Genomic DNA, 19067 nt, shown 5'->3' with positions numbered 1-19067 from the left:
TCTCTCTCTCTCTCTCTCTCTCTCTCTCTCTCTCTCTCTCTCTTCGCTTTTATTTCTAATATTTTTTTTTTCTTCTCTTTGTAAAGGTGTTATAGAATTGGAAATTGTGCATTGTTCCAAAGAGGTAATTTCCCATAGATATGAATAAATAAATCATAATCATGAGTCGACTCACTAATTTAAGATCCGCGCGAAAATCTTAAAAAAATTTTTTCACGAGTTTCTCTATTGTTACATACAGGTAGATCTCTTGAAGTCGGAGACAAAAGCCGAGATGGACGGCAAGGAAAAGCAGATGAAGATGCTGCAAAAGACACTGAAAGGTATGCAAGACCAACTGATGCAGTCGCGCAAGCAACAAGCGCAGGATGACCAGAAGATTAAAGATCTGACCGTTAAACTGAATGCCACAAAGAAGGAAGAGCCCAGGGAAAGCGAGATCATCACTCTCGACAAAGATGATGATATAAGCGAGGAGTCGCGCACGCCGAAGCAACACATTCTTACCTCCAATTTCGTACAAGTCACTCAAAAAGATGCCAAGCTCATCGGTAAGTTCGTCATAGTCCTCGTAATAATGAAGAACTTGTCAGTGAGGCTCAAAGTTCTGATGAACAACTGGAACACGTTTTAAATCTTTTAAGTCCTGGCGTATCCTTAGGGATACGGCATATAATAAAAAAATAATAATAAGGAAATAAAAATATTTTCATTGATCTCTCTGTATTGTTTGGTAGGAAATCTAATGATAGTCACTATTCACCTTGAAAAAGAATTTTTTAATTCTTTAAAATACATTATTTTTCAGTTTTCGAAATTTTTATTTCTATTCACAAGTTTGTTAAAATATAATCATCCAATATATAATATATATAATAAATGTATTAATATCTGTTTGAAATTAACTATGTACTAAAAATGATCAGTATTTGGTCGAAACGTGATGATATGTTTAACGAAGATCAGTGTCAATAAATAATTATTACATTAATGTTAAATTCAATTTTTTAATTTTTTTTACTGAAACCACTTCAAATTAATTTTTTGAAAAAATATTTACACTTATATCCTCTTTTATTAAAAAATAATACTAAATCTCTAAAATAAAAAAATCAGAGCTCAAAGGGTTAAGCATCTTCATATCTTTCTCTCTAAATGCTGTCCGGGTGAAAAGAACGTTAATTTGTGATTCGCTGATAACGCGTGATGTGAATTTCAGGACTGATAGCGACGTTTCTACATATTCATCCGTTCGGTGCGAGCGTGGATTATTTGTGGTCATACTTGCAAAAAATGGAGCCCGGTATCAAGCCAAACGAGGTCGAAGTTCTGATGCAACGGTTCCCGCAGGTGTTCAAGCAAGAGCTGTTCGGCATCGGCGCGAACATGGAGAGGCGTTGGCAGTTTTCAGGTTTTAACGTCTATCGCAGTCATTGATGAAATCTTAGACGACTGAATGTAAAAAGTTGCAAAAAAGTACGCTGTCTCATTGTTCCTCTCCTTAACGTCATTATCCATAGCTCGCGCGATCCGCAATCGAGATGCGTCGACGAAGTAAAAGACTCCTCACGTTCATCTCGCTTTACTACAATGGTGAACGGTGTCGTTGTGAATTAATAAAGTATCTTTATTAATTTTACACGCAATGTATAATTCACGGTTAGATCTCGATTGCATCGACGTTTAGCAAGGATCAACGAAAAGTTTTGAAATTTTTCACATGCGCCCAATTGAATTATTCAATATCATAGATTCAATTATATAGGGTTAATTACAAACTGAAATAATTTCTTTTAAGATTTAATTGCACAAATTTAATTTATCATCATTTGTTATTATTAGGCTGCTATGTTTCTCTCTCTCTCGTCTAAGTTGCAGGCTATGGTTTTGATTCTTTGAGTCTCTTAAAGTTCTGTTTTAAATATTTAATATTATTTTAATAGATATCAAATAAGTGTAAATAATACTTCCAAAATTTGATTTACAAAGTGATATTTTAGCAAAAAAAATATTAAAATATTATATAATGAAAAATTAGGAAATTGACGAAAATTCAGTTGTTCTTACCTGGAATTGCTTTAATAAAGACTATTGTACTGAATAATGTAACTGCGTAGATAAAGATTAATAAAAATATATATATAAATAATATAATTGCAGAAATAGATTAATCAAAATATATTTATTTTTAGAGATATATATGTGGTATCTTTTTAAACAGTGCTCGGAATTATACTTTCAATACTATTTTCATAAGCTATTTTCGATGCCTACTTTTTTCTCTTGTTTCTTCTACTCACTCGTAGAATGTGTGATTGGCAGTCAGTCTCAGAACCGTCAACTTTACAAAATTTATGCAACTCTAACTTGTGAAACTAGTCCACTATGCGTATTATTTCTACATAATATAATGTTTTTATTTGTTACTACACCAATTTCTATTACAACGACAAAACAACTCGTTTCAAACAAAAACTTCTCAGAAATTAGGCTCACAGTCCCGAAAATCTTATGAAGTTAACGTTCTTGAAGCTAACCACCAATCACACGCTCGACAGGTGAGTGGAAGAAGCAAGAAGAAGAAAGTATGCGTAGACCTCAAAATAATTCACTTCTAAAATGTAGATAGTTTCCAACACTGCTCTTAAGAAAACACCTGGACTTTAAAGTCCTTATTCTGAACTCTTTTCTATCGATAAAAGTGTTTTTAAGAGTCGACTTTTCCAATAGAAGTTTAAACTTACAAGGGGAGGACCAGGTGACTCACTTTGGGATTTCGACCCCAATTTTTTTAATTATTCTGGAGATAAAAAAAAAGATACGTGTCACGGCGTTTGATAGAATAGGCCTTAGTTTCGGAGTAATAAATTTGTGAAAATTGGCCATATCCGAAGCGCACCGCAGCGCGCCATATGAGCCTTTCCGGTAACTGTATGTACTTCCAACCAGTGCAGTTGGCTTCGTGAGTTAGGTGCTTGCTTCATAATTCGTAAGATCCAAGTTCGCTCACGGAGGTGAGCAATAATTTTTCTTTTTTAATGAGTGTTTTTATTTATTTTTATTTATTTTAATGATATTAATATAGTATGCAAATTTTTGAAATAGAAAATTTAATTTAATATCACATTCTAAACATTAATTTAAATTTAATTTTAAGGGAATTTTAATTCAAGTAATAATATTTGAAATAATAAATAAGTAATAATAATAATATATAAGTTATTTGTAATGGATAACATATAAAGACAACGTATCTAAATTTTCAAATTGTTTAAATTTAAAATTTAATTGGAAATAATATTAACAGTATTTTAAATTTCTAGTTTTTAAAATAATTAATCATAGAAGAAGAATAAACAAACATCTGAAATGTGAATGTGAATATTTTTATTACAAAATTAAATTATTTAAGTATTGCGGATTTATTACAAAACTAAATTATTTCGTTGCGGAACAATTACTTGGATGATAAACATCATAAAAACATTTAAAGCATATAAATTTTCTACAGTTTGCACAATGAATAAATGAAGGAGTATCACATACACATTTATTTTTCCGTAAGTCCGGAGGGAAACATATTTCGTTGACGTTTCGAAACACATTTCTTTCAGGAATTAATTTCGATGCAAACCAAGCAAATTTGATCATATCTGTAAAAACTCCCGATGATAATTGTGAATGAATTAAAGAATGAATCTTTATTGCGTCTTCTCGCGAAGAGAGCTGCCGGTTTTGTTGTAAAACTTCAACAGAATTTTGGATTCTTCGGATGAAGTTTTTCACTTGTTGAAAAAAGTATACATCACATGGTTGGCAGTACGGCGTGCAATGAGGTGGAATAATTTCCACTGTTGAACTACAATTTCCGTCGTCGTCGGTAAAAACACTATTAAAATGTGCTGGATCCGTTTGCCCTCCCCACGAGTCCAAGATGAGCAGGAATTCGTTGTCGTTGCAATATGGTTTGATAATGTTTACGACGAATTGGCTAAAATGATCTTTTGTTAATTTACCTGATTTCGAGGCGGTGACGTGTATATTGCCATAGTATTCCGATAACTTGTCGATTGCAGCCGAGACACGAGGACCAAACACCCCTTTCGGTTCTTGCATGCACAGGAACACTTTTGGTAGCAGTTTTCCTGAGGCAGTTATCGCATACTGTGCCATATAACTGTGGGTGATTTTGTTGAAATCTCCGAGAAAAACTTCAGTGCTTTTTTCGCCTTTAGTAGATAAAATTTTTCGCACGACTCGATACTCACAGCCGGTTTGATCGGTATTGATTACATAATCTCTGTCAAATTTTAAAATTTGCCTAGCTATGCGCTTTTGAAATTTTTCTGCTTCTTTTAATATATTTGGAATATCCAAAGCATTTTTCGATTTAATATATCGCGTGACTTTCCTTTGTCGAATCTGAAAAGTCTGTTTAAATCTAACTGCCCATGTGTGAGACGCTAAAAAATTAAGGCTTTCAAATTGTACCGCTGCTTGGGAAGCCCATTGTTGCAGCATTCGCGTTGTCACTGTTTTTTTCTGTTCCCTGGCTTCGCGAAAATGATCAATGGTCCATTTGTTAATAGCCTCGTATTTTTCTTTAATGCCACCACCTTGCTCGATTTCTGCACGCCATCGTTTCAAGTCACTTTTACGTTGAAGAGCACTTCCTCCACGTTTATGAATTGTTTGTATACTCCATTTAGGGTGTTCTCTTACCATATTCAGAATTTTTATCTTTTTTTCCAATGGTATGTAATCAGCAATCTTACGCTCCTTACATTGCGGCTCATACTCTTTCTCGGATTCTGATTGTGAAGCAATGGACGTACTAGACGAACAAGTGGAAACCGTTTTCTCCGGTGATGAATCAGTTCGCGGTTCTTCTTCTTTTTCATGTTCTTGCAAAGTTTCTTCCTCTGGAAAAAAAAGGGCATAGTCGTCGTAGAAATCAAAATCTTTGAGAACCTCGATAATGACTTCTGTCATTTTTTTCCCCAGAAGTTTTGCTTTTAAACTTGTCACAACTTCATTTGGAGATCCTTCAGCGATTTTTAAGGACTCTAACATTTCACAACAAACTTTTAAACCGTCTGTAATGTCTTGTTTAATATAAGATACCATAAACGTAAGGTCCTCTTGTCCAATATCAGAGTCGATCGTCGCTCCACTTGTTGATGATTGAAAAATATTTTCTTTTTCTGTCATTGTTACAACTTTTCACGTCGAGAACTTTTTCGATCGAGAAATATCTGCGCATGTAGCTGCGGCTGTTTGCAAGGGCAGACTGGCTAGGGCAGATGCCAACAGGTCTCTTCCCACCACCTAACTATGGGTGCGTTCCGTTTCCATGCATAATGCGCATGAAGCGCAGCGTTAGAGTGACAGAAATACGAAAGTAAGATAAAATGAGAGGGAGAGCACTCGGGTGAGGTTCTCGAACCTAGGTTAGGTTAGTTCTCGAACGCATGAACTGCATCAGCTCCGAGGTAGTGCAGTCTATGCGATCTCATGCGTTCAAGAACTAACTTAACCTAGGTTCAACAACCTCACCCGAGAGCTCTCCCTCTCTTTTTATCTCACTCTCGTATCTCTGTCACTCTAACGCTGCGTTTCATGCGCATCATGCGTGGAAACGGAACGCACCCTATAACCGTAACTTTTTAAAAGTTTTCATTGTTGCCGTATCTAAGGGCCTGAGCACAGACTTTTGCATAACGCATAATGCATAACACATAAGGAAATCAATCAATCAGTCATTCATTTCTATCCTGGAGAGGGAAATAAAGGTCATACGACACGTGAAATATCAGCCTTATTCACATCGCGTTCGATGTCCGACGTCCGACGTCCGATATCCAATAAAAGAATAGCTTTCCAATGGAAAATTGAATTCTATATTAGAAAGCTGTTCTCCTATTGGATATCGTACGTCGTACGTCGGACATCGGACAGTGTGAATCCTACATTAGGCTATCCTGTACGAATCACAACATAGCGTGAAATCTTCCTCTAACCAAATATTGAAGGAAGGAAGGAAGGAACATAGCGTGAATTAACGTTTGACACGAGCTGCGATAGGTTATGTTAACCATGAGGTACTCGCGTTAGTTGAGAGATCACAATGCATATCATATGCTGCGTTAAGTAAACAGTGGGATGCACTTTGAATCAATCAAAGGAGAAAGAATACGTGTCGTCTGCGATCGAAAATGCAAGTAAATTATTACGAGGTGCTCGGCTGCGCCAAGAAGTCCTCTCACGAGGAGATCAAACGTGCTTACCACGCGCGTCTACTGCGGTTCCATCCCGACAAGAGCAACGCCTTCGAGAAGGATGACCACTTGAGGAATAAGTTCCACGAAGTTCAAGAAGCTTGGCGCGTGTTGGGACATCCGCCATCTAGAAGAGAGTACGACGCGGTCTGCAGGCAGGAGGAACTGGAGAACGAGAACGACCTCGTGTACGCTCGTCTCGCGCCCGACGAACTCGAAGAGACAACCTGCGACGACATGCTGTTCTATCGGTGCAGGTGCGGCGACCGCTACCTCGTGCAGCGTGAGGACCTTCGCGAACAGAACACCGAGCTACGAGTTACCTGTGTAGGCTGCACGCTCGTTATCCTAGTCGAGACGTAACGCGCGAATCGACGCGATTCACACCAAAGAAGTAACATTGGAAGGTTTCTCGGTGCATACAAGCATTTTCTCAACGATGCGTGACCTTATGAAAGCAAGACTGAATGCTCTTGAGACACGTGCTCCGGACGGTGGCACAAACGCGGGCCTGATTTGTTCATTGAACAAACGAGTTTGTGTCGTGGTCGACGATGAACAATGAAAGACACATTTCTCGGTGGTTGTACAGCACAACAAAACAAGCATATATCCACAGTTTTATATAGAAAGAAGTCGAAATTGAATATTTATTTTGTACAAAATATGTTTCTTAGCACAAGAACGTCGCATGTTCACATTCGTAATAATAAATTTAAAAAAAAAAGAAAAAACAAAATCTAAAATATGCAGCAACATGTTTTTCTATTTCTTATATATAAAAAAAATGATACAACAGGTAACACATTCTTATATAATATAAACTATTGAGCAATATACAAATAAACACGACACCTAAGTCTAGCCTAGGTCCAATAATAAAGATTTGATGCATTTGCACAAATAGCGTAGGTCAAGATAATGCCATTCTTGATATTTGATTCAGCAGAATCCATATAAAATTCGTCAGTGACAATTGATGTCGCGATGATGAGTCTAAGTCTTCTTCGTCGCACAATGCGCACTAGGTGGAAAGATCTGGCTAACACAAATATTCTCTTTTTTTCTCCCTCTCTTTCTTTCTCTTAACACAAGTCCACTCGCCCCTGTTGTTAATTTAGACCAAGAACACTGATACTTGCATGTTAAAGCTCACACATCAGACATTGCTAATGTTGACAAAGGTTAAGGCTTGTACTGTATTCATCATTAAATCTGTATTGCACATGAATGACTGTGCTATTTTCTTCTTTTTTTTTATTATTGCACTATGACAGAAAATTGTCTTTTGCTACAGAAAAAAGGCGATTTTTACTAATCGAATTCCTATTTCGAGTCGTTTTGCAGTCCAATCGGCGAAAGTACTTCCATCTAAAACGTCAACAATATGAAAATATCGGCTTGTAAATGCTTACAAAAATATTTGTCTTTAACCAGATCGATGCTTGTACAAGTAAAGTTATACCGGGATTACGTTAAAGCTGCAGAGACAGTTTGATAGTTTGATCAACCAATAAATTATTATAAACATTCATTATGCTCGATGTATAACAGGCGTTTGAAAGTTTTTTTCTCGTTAGAAAAGAAAAACAAGGGGAATCTGTATATTCCAGACAACGCATAGGAATCGTCATCAGCTCTACTTTCTCGTTTACTCCGGGAGATATATATGAGATTCTTCAAATAATGTCATTTTGCCCCGAAGTTTAGCACGATGCGGCCCCGTTGTTGTCTTCCACGATCGACAAATGCTGCTAAATGCCCACATAATAAATCGTTATATACGTACAATAGATCGTGATGGATTGCTGTTCTTTTTTTTTGTTTTCTTTTTCATTACCTTTACACCGCCAATGATTCCACTGAATCGTTACAACAGCGAAAATTGAAAAGTACACTGATAAGCTCCTCGTTTTCCCGTAAGTTTCTTTTTCTTATGAGTCTTATAAATTTCACGATTCTTTTTTTTCTTTCTTTCTTTTTGTACACCACAACAACCGCGCACACGCGCGTTCTTTTTTTTCGACCACGGATTATTATATATACGTATATATATATACACATATATATGTATGTATGTATGTATGTATGTATATATATTTATATATAATTGTTTTCTGACGAGCACTTTTTTAAAAATCCACCAGGAGATCATACATTCATTAAACTCTCTTTTGTCGCGCTCATCAATTTCTTCTCTTCTCACCCCTTCCCTCCCCCTCCATCCCTCGTTCCTTTTCCTTCGCTTTCAAAACCACCCGATTTTTACGACGCGTACACAGTCTTATCACAATCACACCATGTAATACATGTATCATTGTACAGTAGAATAGCTTTAGGACTACTTAATTCAAATATGTACATTAGTCGTACAAAGGGGGCGATTGATCCATCGCGGTGAAACGAGCGCACTATTTTACCTCAACATCGAAGTCAAGAACAAGCAATTTCGTCTCCTCGGTACCATTACGACTACCTACTGCGCACACTAGTTTCGTATCACTCGCTCGAATTCTCCACACGACGCCGCCGCTGCCACCGCTTTCCAGAGCAACTAGATTCCTAATGAAATCACCTGCAATCAAAAGGATGATAAGTTGATTCGAAGAACGATCGAACGTACACGTAATTCGAGTCAGAGGTAACTCGAGGTAACTGAAAAGCATACAAACCAGTCTTAACGTCCCAGAGCTTTACCGTACCATCGTCGGAGGACGTAATCACAAAATGGCTATTGAACTGTAGGCAAGTGACCGCCGACTGATGCTTGTTTGGACCGGAAAGAGTTTGAAGGCAGTGACCACTAACAATGTCCCACACTTTAACGGTAGAATCGGCGTTGCCCGACACTAAGATATTATTGCGCAGCTCCATCCCCGAGGTGAGAGACTGATGGCCCATCAGGGTGTGTCTACAAGCACCGGTTTCCACCTCCCACACCCTTATACTCGTATCTAACGATCCGCTAACAACGTGCACACCGTCGAACTAAAAAGAAAAGAAATCGCAAAAAAAGAAGCACTCAGTATCGAGAGACAAGAGGCGAACGTTTGATCCATTGAGTCCCGGTTTTTAGTTTAGAAATTTAGCATTATTCTGACAGAAAGATATCAAATAGATGTACATTGAAATGACATGTCAATTGAAATAATATATTTGACAAAAGTTATTTCACAATACACAGAAAAAAAGTTTTATTATGAAGAATCAGAAAAAACATAAAATAATGAAAAAGATTCTCTTTTTTTAAAAAAATATGTAAATTATCATTAGATAGTGTATTAAAATTTCTCTATTAAACGACATAGAGAAAGAGAGAGAGATCAATCTTGAAAGACTTTCATTTTTTAATTTTCTTTTTATTTTAAAAGAATTCTTTTATTTTTAATATGCCGCATTCCTTAAACCGGAAGCTCAAAGAGTTAAAAATAAGATAATAGAACAGAATGCTCCGGCGCATTTTACCTGGAGGGAATAAACACGGTTGGTGTGTCCTTGTAAGGTATGAAGGCACTCCTCGCGTTCCGGATTCCAAACCTTAACCATATAGTCGTAGGCACCACTGACCACCAACTTCCCGTCATATTGCACACATCTGACCGCTGCTAGATGTCCCACGAGCACATGCAAGCACTCCCCCGTGTCCACCTGCCACACTCTGAGCGTCGCGTCCCTGCTACCACTGACGACCTTGTTACCATGTAGATGCATACACCGCACCGTCGACGTGTGACCGTACAGAGTGTGAATGCACTGACCAGTGTCCGCGTTCCACACTTTCAATGTACGATCCGTACTACCACTGATAACGATCGTGCCAGACATCTGCGAAGACCACACGCCACCAGTATGCCCCACCAATGTCCGTAAACACTGAAACAGAAAAACAAGGTGTATTTTTTGCTTCTCTCTCAGTTATCTCTCTTTCTTTCTTTCTCTCTTTCTGCCACAATAATCAGGCTATGCATATATTTATATACGATAAGAGTTTAATTACCTTGCCAGTGACAGCAGACCACACTTTCAAAGTATTGTCGTCCGAACCACTAACAATTCGATTCCCCGAAAACTGAAGACATGTGATTACATGATCATCGTGACCCTTCAGCACTTTCGGTGTACGGATTGGCTTCGTCCTCCAGTTCATTTTGATATTATGCTGTCGCATGTAGGCCTGCTTCCATGGCGACGAGTTGTGACTGCTGTTACGGCAGTTCTTGCGTTTAGGCAGCGGCAAGTCCTTCAGATCGTCTATACCGGCGGCTTTACATTTCTCCTTCCACAATAGATTGTCGTCCGCCAGAAAACGCCAATTCCGACAAGTTTGCGCCGCCCTCAGAAGATCCTTAGGCTCCAGGAAGGCCAACACTGATAACGCTAACTCTTTTGGTAGTAGCGATATGAAGTCTCGTTGGAATTGCGGTTCTATCACTTGCATCATGTGACGCACTTGCGTGGGTTCACATCGCTCTATTAATTCGTCTATTGCTAACATTCTTTCCGCGTTTGACCACCTCTGTAACAAAAATCGTTTCCGGCCGCTTTTTCAAGAGCTCATCAAACGTGACGGAAGAACTTACATAATCACATATTGCATATGCATAAAGAAATTAGCCGATCATGATCCATGCAGTAAAAGGATGACCTTTATATCAGACACACGATTGGTCAATTTCTTTGTGTATATTGTGCAATTATGCAAGTTTGTTTGGATAAGCTTTAACAGCTAATCTAATCGTCGACAGACGTTCTATATACTATATATTTCGACAGAACACTCACAAACTCTTGTGCAAATACCTGAAATTGCAAAAGCCAACTGTTCATCTCCGGAGGAGGATTATCCTTAGTAGGAATGACACACCTCACATGTTTACCCTTATCATCTAGTTTTCTTGTGGTCCTGAAAGAAGGATAGAGGTCAGCACATGTTACAAAGATCAGCACGTGTTACGAATATAACTGATTTTTATCAGTCGAAAAAGAAGGGCAATACTAACATTGAATGAGACTTTTCCTCTGGGATAAGCTTCTTACATGGTAGACAACTCTCTGTCTCGCTCTTTCGCTTTCTTTGATGCTGAACGACATCCAATGGCACGCAGGTATGCAGTACTGAAGTTTGAACATGATCTGGGAGCAGTGATTGGGATTGCAATAAAGAAGATTGACTACTGTTGCTCTCAACTTCTGCTGCACACTCAGGGTCACAGAACAACTCAATGTCACTAATCTAGAAACATGATACAAAACACTGATTACAGAAATGTAAAATATATTATTTTAATAACAATATTTATAATTTAATTTAATTTAATTAACAATATATAGTGTGCAAATATAACTATGTATAATCTAACTCATGTAAATATAACTATAATACACATGTGTTCCTAAAGCAGTTTATAAAACAAAGATAAATAGTATTCCAAGATAGAGGGAACAATATTGCAGAAAGAATTCTCATAAAACTCAAACATACTTGAAATTCTATAAATTTGTTTAGTTAAAAAGTAAATATAACTATATATAATGTGATGTAATATGATGAAATATAACTATATAATACAGATGTACTTCTAAAATAGAGGCTGTATGAAACAAGGATAAACAATATTTCAAAACTTAGGAAACAATATTTTGAAACTGTATTAAATTTATTCAGTTGAAACGTAAATATAACCATGTATAACTAATATAAATATGATATAAAGTGTTTCTAAAACAGACTATGTGAGACATAAGGAGAAACAATACCCCAAGATAAAAAACAATATTATGGAAAAAATTGTAATGAAGCACAAGTATTTTTGAAATTCTGTCAAATTGTTCTGTCTTTTGTTCAGTTAAAATACAATGATCTGCAAGGTAAAGCATATAATTGAAGCACATACTTACCATTGTTTTGCCATCTGCTTCTTTCTTATTGTTGTTAGGAAACACACTGTATAAAGTAAATCTGCTATTGGCTTACCCCGCTTTCTGCGTCACTGCTGTCTTCGTCATCCTCATCCTCCTCATCTCCATAATCCTCAGATTCTTCGTCTTGTGGCAACACAGAATGCATAGGACCCAAGGAACTTGGGCCTGGGACTCCCTCAATACCCTCAATTGGACTAGGACTAGTACCGCCTAGTTTGTTATTGTCAGATATATTGTTGGAGGACGAAGAAGGGACAGACATTACTATATGCACTAGTGTAGTAGGTATGTATGTCTACCTGAACAACAGAAAACATCAACCGTCAGTGTCTAACACGCTTATCTTCCCCGAGGTCTTTTATCCGTCGCACAATTTCTACATATAAATCGTAATTCAAGCACAACTCGGGCAAATGTGACGTGTAACGCTGCTTCGTCGAGAAAGATCGCGAGCAAAAAGGGAAGAAATGAGAAATCGTTCGCGGCACGTGAACACGCATGCAACGGTCTAGGTTACAATCCGTCGGCACGGCGACACTATTCACCATCGTTCTCGTCGCGCGACTTCGCCTAACCTTGACTCGTTGTCGCGCCGCGTGCCTGCGCCTTGCGATTCGCGGCCGACGTAGCCAAAGACGTTTTGCAAACAAAAAACAAACCGGCAGCCACACCCCACGTATCCGCACGAGCAGTGCGCGAATTCACGAGCCGCGTGTAGTAGGCAACTGCGTAAAAACGATTCTATACTTAGGACGAACGCCGCGTTTCCCGCTCGTCAGCCTTCAATCGATGGTTTGACGACGTTCCGACGATGCTGATGAGCTGACAGACTGTCCCGTGTCAAACGTGAATTGTTGTACGACGGTGGTCCCTATCAAAGGAGCATAGCATTCATCTCTCTCGCGTGCGGCGGTCGTCGGCGATAGGTTAGAGATACGGGCGAAACGCGCTACTCGCTGCGGACGGGACTGTTGCGCGAAACTAGGACAACGCGAGCGTCGAGGGGAAAATTAGGTGACGGACGTAAACACGGCGAACGGCGGTTCCATCGGGCGGCCTCCTGGCTTTCGCAGTAGCTTTCGGTCTGCACCTCTCCCGACTCCTTCGCACTCGTTCGCACAGCAGGTACATACAGCATACATACATATGGCCGAGCGTGCACGTTAAGCTACCTCCACACATCACGACCGAAGTCGGCAATCTTGGACTGTGTTCCGATATTCATTGCTAGCGTTCCGATGTTCATTCACTGAAAATGTATAATTTATGTCACGTACACTATAGATTTTCCGTATGAATGGTGCATGGATAGTTGCGTTCCAATGCTTAGGGCTATCGCACACAAATTGACATAACTGCATATGCATAGCATAAGATCGTATGGACCAATGAGCATCGAATATTAAGCATCGAACACCAATATGGCGACTTAATACTTGATGCTCATTGGTACATACGGTCTTATGCTATGCATATGCAGTTATGTCAATTGTGTGCGATAGCCCTTACTTGTAATACTAAAAATCTATAGTTGATATCACGTATATTATAGCTTTCAAAACTAGTAATAAATATCGGAACGCGGCTATGTCAGAACGTAGGCTCGGATACTTTCATTGGCTACGGGTAGGAAGAGAGACTATGATTGGTCAATAAGTAGCAATAGACCAATCAGATAGTCTGTTCTTTTTCTCTGCATTAACATGCATTAGTTCTATTTTCTTTTTTTTCTACCAAGCTTATTCGTCTTATCCAATGGAAAAATTTATTTTCCAATAACAGGATTCCTTTATTGGACGAGACAAATGCGTTTTGAAACTCACAAAAATAGCGGAAAACCAATGACGTAATACATAGGTTGGTATTTATAGATTATGGCTGTGTTTCAAAATGACTGACAGCGCTGAAGATCTATAATATACGTGACATAAACTATATCTTTTAAACTATAATAAACATTGAAGCATAACCTATATTTCGATATTCACATGTTCGAATAACATATGGATGGAGTTTTAACTTTTCAGTCGCTATATATAACATACATACGCACATATATGTTCAATGTCAGTACTGAAAATTTATATAATTCGTGTTATATATATAATATAGATCTTTAATATTCGAATAGATCTATAAGTAGGATTCAACAGGTAATAACGTTAAACATAGATCAAGCATTCATATATCTTTGCTATAGCAAGGAATGAAGCTGTCATATATGTATACATTATTAGAACAACCTGTCTATTCACGATTATACACTAGTTCAGTAAAAAGAACAGTTTATATTTTTCTTGATGCGCCTTGAAACGTTTGTAGCTTTAAGTGGATCGTACAGTATACGACATTTCAAAACTCTTGCAAAAACTTTGCAACGTCAAGTGGATTCTAACCTATATTACGCGTTGTCCCAGTCAGCTATAAATTTTGGTACGTGTCGTTAGCAATTACGACTGTTTATATCTTCCAAATATTTATTACTATCGCGAAACTTTATAAAATTGCATGTCGGATTTATTAAGATACTGTCATCATCATCGAAGGCGTCTTCGTGTGTCTTCCCCCTCTCCTCTCTTCTCGCATTTATTTTTAGTTACTATCATATAATTTATTATCATAAACATAATCATGTATACGGTGCTTTTTTTGTAATTACTGCTGTAAGTATTATTTTGATATGTAATCTTGACATTTAATTTTATTAGAAGACAAAAAATGTCTAATGAAGTAAAGATGTTACTGAAGGAAGCTCGAGAGTCCTTCAAGCAGCATGAATATTTGGAAACAATGAAAAAATGCAAGAAAATCTTGAAGAACGTTAAAAATAATTATGCAGCATTGGTTCTGCTAGCTGCTGCTATGCAGGAAGTGGAAGAATTCAAGTCGCAAGTAGCACTGGTTCTACAAAAAGCTGTAGAGATCCAACCAACTAATCCATTGGCTTGGCAAGGTTTAGCAGCACACTATGAAAAAGCACCAGAGGATAATGATAATTGGAAAAAGTTGGCTGTAATTTATTGCAAACTCTTACAGTTAGATAAGTAAGATTGTATATAATTCTTAAGATATCCTGAATTGTAGAAAGGATAATTGGAAAATTGAATTGTAATGCAATTTTAGTGATTCTCCCAAGTTCATGCATTTTTTAAACAAAGTTTCCGAAATTGTTCTGAGAGTCAACGATGATGAAGTACTGTCTGAGGTGTTGGATACATTGAGTATATTGCGAGAACTTCCTACCAAAGAAAAGACAAGTTTAATCAACAAGACTCTAGCACAGGTTTTAACAGAGTATCCTAGTACTCTGCACAAGTATCAGGAGCTTTTTGAGAATGTATTGGCATCTGTAGTAGGGGATGTAGATCTAGTGAATAGACATGAGTATTATAGAAAGTATCTGAAGATATTGTATGATGCAAAAAAATTTACAGTTTTATTAGTAGAAGCCCAGCAAATGCACACCCAGTTTCCACAGAACAATCTTCCTTTAGGTGAGTCAATTCTTAATAAAATTTGCAGAATATTAATGTATTACAATAGAATAATATGTTCTTTTTATTTTACAGAATGGATATGCCGTGTATATTATGAAGAGACTGTATTAAATGAAAATGAACTTGAAATAGATATAATTTGTTTCTGTGAGTCTCTCTTAAAGTTGAATATGAACTCTGAAATGGCATTAATTGCAAAGGCAACATATTTGATGCATACAGATAACTTGATTGACTCTCGTGAATGTTTAAATCAAGTAATCTTGCTAAATGTACAATCATTTTATGCTTGGTTCTTGTTAAACAAAGTTTACTGCAAGTTATATTGCTGGGAGGAGGTTGAAGACTCTTCCAGACGAGCACTACGATTGCTGAAATCTTCTCTGAAGGACCAATTGCAACATAAAATTAAATTGACGTTACTTGAAGCAATGAGTAGAAGTAGCGACAGGCGGAAATTATTAAAGGCGCGAGAGCTATGTGAAGAAGTGAGTATTGCAATATCTAACGTTAACAAATTCTTTGAAGTTATTTATCAATAAATTTGTGCATAGTTGTTAAAAAATGACCTCTCCGTGCAACTACAACTGATACACGCCCGAATAAACATTTCGTTGGACGAGCCGAATGCTATCGACGCATTAGGCGATTTAGAGTCCCAGGACGAGATTAAGATTCAAGCTTTTATCATCAAAGCGTCGTATCTGAAGAAATACGGGCAGCTGGAGGAAGCTATCAATATCCTTGAACTGGCTCTGGAAAGTTCTGAAGCTTGGCTGCTGTTTGGTCAAATATACTGGGATATGGGTGACTATAATCACAGCCTAGTGGCTTTCTTGAATGGTGTCAAGGCGGACCGTAACAATTGGGAATGCATGATTCACCTGGGACGTTATTATCGCGAATGCGTGAACGACGTGAAACTCTCGAGGAGATGTTACCAGACGGCATTGCAAATCAATCCAAACTCCGAGGAGGCTGGAATCGGACTGAGCACTGCTTATCGAATGCTGAAGAATACTGTGAGTGTTTGTACAAATTGGGGAGTCCTTTGTCCGCGACGCGAACGACTCGACGGCAGCAATGAAAACCGCAAAAGAATGCAGTTGTGTGTTACCTTTTTTAGTTTATTTTGTCTTGAAAAATATATTATTTGCTTACGGCAGTTTCTAGGTTGCTTCGGTCTCTGAGATGGCGCCATATCTTAGATTTGTTTTAAATTTATGAAAGACGCGGCACCAATTTGGAAACTAAATCAAGCATTTCCTTACACTCCGGAAACCTAAAATATAATACTTATTTCTTCATGAATTTTTTAAATCTTTCATAATAAAATTCTTTTCTGCTGAAATCATTTTGGTGCTGTCGAATTATTTCGATTGCTTCAAGTTTCGACTAATCGTCTTTCTTGCGTTAGGACGCTAACATACAGCTGCTACAGAAAGTGACCATGCAAGGTACCGGTCCGAAGTGGGCTTGGCTTCAATTGGGTCTGCAACACTTGGATGATGGTAATGCGGGAGAAGCTATCAAAGCATTGCAGCACGTTATCAGAGCCGACCCCAACGACAAGTATATCATAATTCGCCGTTATTTAATCGCGTTGCAAATCGCGGCGACATGCCTCATTAATCTTTTGTATTGTTTTTCGTAGCCACAGTTGGGAGTCTCTGGCGGACGCGTATTTGGTGCGCGGTGCTCATATGTCCGCACTGAAGTCGTATCAACGCGCTTTACAACTTTCACCGGGATCCTTGTATCCTATAATACAACTTGCAAATATTAAACTAGTAAGTACAGTTTATTAAAATGTAAGTTAAAAACTGTCTTGAATTAGTTTCTTGAAAAATAGCAAATTATGTTCCATAAGACTAAAATCTTTCGTAACAATAATAGCAATATTCCTCTTTCAGCTAATCGGCCAACACAAAGAAGCTAAAGAGGATTTTGAGAACATATTGCAAAACGATGAGCAATATGTACCCGCATTAAAAGGTCTAGCTCAGGCATGTTTAGGTCTGGCGAAAGAGAACATCGCGAAACATTTCCTAAGTCGAACGAGAGAAAATCTGCAACAAGCAGCGGATAATCTGACGAGTGCTGTTATGCTACGCAGCGATCTGTCCTGCAATTGGAAATTGCTCGGTGATGTGTGTTACAGAATAGCCGCTATGCCGAGGAAGCATTGCTACTTGAAAGTGAAGCCTATTTTGATAAAGTCCGATAGTGCTGAGAAGCACATCAAAATTAAGGGAGACGAAACGCTCAAATTAGCTATAAGGTGAATATTACTTTCAAGTCAATTGTTCTTGAATCAAAAATAAATATAAACGAATCTATCTTTTCTTTATTCTTCAATAATTTTTTTTTATTCTTTCTGCTTTTAAATGCTTTTTTATGCTTTTTGCTTTCTGTTTTTGAATAAACATTAAGCCTGATCAACAATGTGCTTTTTGTGTTCTTGTCTTTCTTTTTCTGGCTTAAAGCTTAAGGTTTGAATCAGAAAGAGATAAAGAGAAAGATACAAAGAACACATTATAGATCAAGCTTTAGAGATATCCATAAGAAATGAAATATTTACAAAATCTATTAGTTTCCACTTGAGCTGTGTACTATGTAAACGACATTTTCTTAATGTGCTATTTGTATGGGTAAAGGTATTCAACTTATTATATCATTGAAATTAAAAATAAAAATTTTACCTATAGTTTTTAAGATGTTTCATTTTGAAATAATTGATTACTTATGAATACTTTTAATAAAAAATTAACATTTTATTTCTTCCAGGTGTTTTTGCCGGGCGCTGTCGCTCGCACAGAATTCTGCGTTGTTATGGCACGATTTAGCGTGTTGTTACTCGATGCAATTGCAGCGTAATTCCACGATCAATAAGAGCGATGTGACGGCCAAGTGTCTCGCTGCTGCAAAGCAAGCGATCAAACTCTGTCCACAGTCATGGTTACATTGGAACCTGCTAGGTGTCATTTGCGTGTCGCAAAATGTGAAAAACTACGCCTTAGCTCAACACTGTTTTGTCATGGCCATTGACAGAGAGCCGAATAACGCGATAGCTTGGAGCAACCTAGGAACGTTGTATTTGCATCTAGGTACTCGAAGAGATAGTTGTCTTTTGTAATATATTAATTCTCAAGTCACACAAGTAAGTATACGGAGAGCTTATTTTTATTCAAATTCTTATTTCAATTTTACCATGGTTGCTGATAGCGCAGGAATAGAAGGATGTCAGTGGAATTTATCTTACTAAGGATTGCATAGTAAATTTTTAAATAAGTATGTGTGTATGTGTGTGTACTTGATAATATATATTACACTTTAGTTCCTAAAACATAAATAGCGTATATGAAAGGAT

The 19067-nt window shown here is 37.6% G+C and overlaps 5 protein-coding genes across 10 annotated transcripts in view; 3 read left to right on the top strand and 2 right to left on the bottom strand.

Moving 5' to 3' along the window:
- The window catches only part of LOC116851413 (ecto-NOX disulfide-thiol exchanger 2), a 10182-nt gene extending 8706 nt beyond the window's left edge, over positions 1-1476 (top strand). The window contains exons 9-10 of one of the 2 annotated variants that reach the window (XM_032830772.1): positions 242-551; positions 1220-1476. In XM_032830772.1, coding sequence (XP_032686663.1) covers positions 242-551; positions 1220-1437 — 528 coding nt within the window. In that variant the 3' untranslated portion in view covers positions 1438-1476. The remainder of the gene's footprint in view (positions 1-241; positions 552-1219) is intronic. The other variant, XM_032830773.1, reaches the window with a different exon arrangement.
- A 2089-nt stretch (positions 1477-3565) lies between these two features.
- On the bottom strand, positions 3566-5640 carry LOC116851418. Of its 2 annotated transcripts, XM_032830783.1 has the most exons (3): positions 4723-5640; positions 4492-4628; positions 3566-4422 (listed from the first exon to the last, which is right to left on the bottom strand). In XM_032830783.1, exons 1-2 carry the CDS (start codon positions 5209-5211, stop codon positions 4530-4532), a joined length of 588 nt encoding a protein of 195 aa, XP_032686674.1. In that variant the 5' UTR covers positions 5212-5640; the 3' UTR covers positions 3566-4422; positions 4492-4529. The 2 variants fall into 2 exon arrangements, with proteins under 2 accessions (XP_032686674.1, XP_032686672.1); XM_032830781.1 differs by having other exon boundaries at positions 3566-4177; positions 4269-5630.
- Positions 5641-5916: 276 nt separating this feature from the next.
- LOC116851419 (dnaJ homolog subfamily C member 24-like) lies at positions 5917-7001 on the top strand. Its single transcript, XM_032830784.1, has one exon. It carries the CDS (start codon positions 6216-6218, stop codon positions 6639-6641), a length of 426 nt encoding a protein of 141 aa, XP_032686675.1. The 5' UTR covers positions 5917-6215; the 3' UTR covers positions 6642-7001.
- A 23-nt stretch (positions 7002-7024) lies between these two features.
- LOC116851417 (F-box/WD repeat-containing protein 7) lies at positions 7025-13351 on the bottom strand. Of its 3 annotated transcripts, none has more exons than XM_032830778.1 (8): positions 12948-13351; positions 12253-12499; positions 11279-11511; positions 11079-11181; positions 10276-10794; positions 9744-10151; positions 8951-9266; positions 7025-8853 (listed from the first exon to the last, which is right to left on the bottom strand). In XM_032830778.1, the coding sequence occupies exons 2-8, from the start codon at positions 12460-12462 to the stop codon at positions 8690-8692; spliced, it is 1953 nt and encodes a 650-aa protein (XP_032686669.1). In that variant the 5' UTR covers positions 12463-12499; positions 12948-13351; the 3' UTR covers positions 7025-8689. The 3 variants fall into 3 exon arrangements, with proteins under 3 accessions (XP_032686669.1, XP_032686670.1, XP_032686671.1); XM_032830779.1 differs by having other exon boundaries at positions 13224-13327; XM_032830780.1 differs by lacking the exon at positions 12948-13351 and adding an exon at positions 12776-12895.
- Positions 13352-14117: 766 nt separating this feature from the next.
- LOC116851414 (tetratricopeptide repeat protein 37) overlaps positions 14118-19067 on the top strand; it is a 7764-nt gene continuing 2814 nt past the window's right edge. Inside the window, exons 1-10 of one of the 2 annotated variants that reach the window (XM_032830774.1) lie at positions 14119-14353; positions 14523-14633; positions 14909-15244; positions 15324-15694; positions 15770-16185; positions 16252-16719; positions 17115-17269; positions 17352-17487; positions 17611-17978; positions 18485-18804. In XM_032830774.1, coding sequence (XP_032686665.1) covers positions 14919-15244; positions 15324-15694; positions 15770-16185; positions 16252-16719; positions 17115-17269; positions 17352-17487; positions 17611-17978; positions 18485-18804 — 2560 coding nt within the window. In that variant the 5' untranslated portion in view covers positions 14119-14353; positions 14523-14633; positions 14909-14918. Of the gene's footprint in view, positions 14354-14522; positions 14634-14908; positions 15245-15323; positions 15695-15769; positions 16186-16251; positions 16720-17114; positions 17270-17351; positions 17488-17610; positions 17979-18484; positions 18805-19067 lie in introns of both variants that reach the window. The other variant, XM_032830775.1, reaches the window with a different exon arrangement.

The sequence above is a fragment of the Odontomachus brunneus genome, unplaced genomic scaffold (assembly GCF_010583005.1).
Source record: "Odontomachus brunneus isolate Ranch 3 - 2012 unplaced genomic scaffold, Obru_v1 Obru_scaffold_175, whole genome shotgun sequence".
Classification (NCBI taxonomy): Eukaryota; Metazoa; Arthropoda; class Insecta; order Hymenoptera; family Formicidae; genus Odontomachus; species Odontomachus brunneus.
Note: the sequence above shows the minus strand (reverse complement) of the source record. Positions and strands in the feature narration are given on the sequence as shown.

Excerpts from the sequence above, each read along its gene's own strand:
- LOC116851418 (XM_032830781.1), bottom strand. The coding sequence starts at position 5,211 with ATGACAGAAAAAGAAAATATTTTTCAATCATCAACAAGTGGAGCGACG. Across the intron at positions 4,178-4,268 it reads CAATACCGATCAAACCGGCT|TTATATGGCACAGTATGCGA; the intron begins GTGAGTATCGAG and ends AATCACCCACAG.
- LOC116851419 (XM_032830784.1), top strand. The coding sequence starts at position 6,216 with ATGCAAGTAAATTATTACGAGGTGCTCGGCTGCGCCAAGAAGTCCTCT.
- LOC116851417 (XM_032830778.1), bottom strand. The coding sequence starts at position 12,462 with ATGTCTGTCCCTTCTTCGTCCTCCAACAATATATCTGACAATAACAAA. Across the intron at positions 11,182-11,278 it reads GAGGAAAAGTCTCATTCAAT|GACCACAAGAAAACTAGATG; the intron begins GTTAGTATTGCC and ends TCCTTCTTTCAG. Across the intron at positions 10,152-10,275 it reads GGTCTGCTGTCACTGGCAAG|TGTTTACGGACATTGGTGGG; the intron begins GTAATTAAACTC and ends TTTCTGTTTCAG.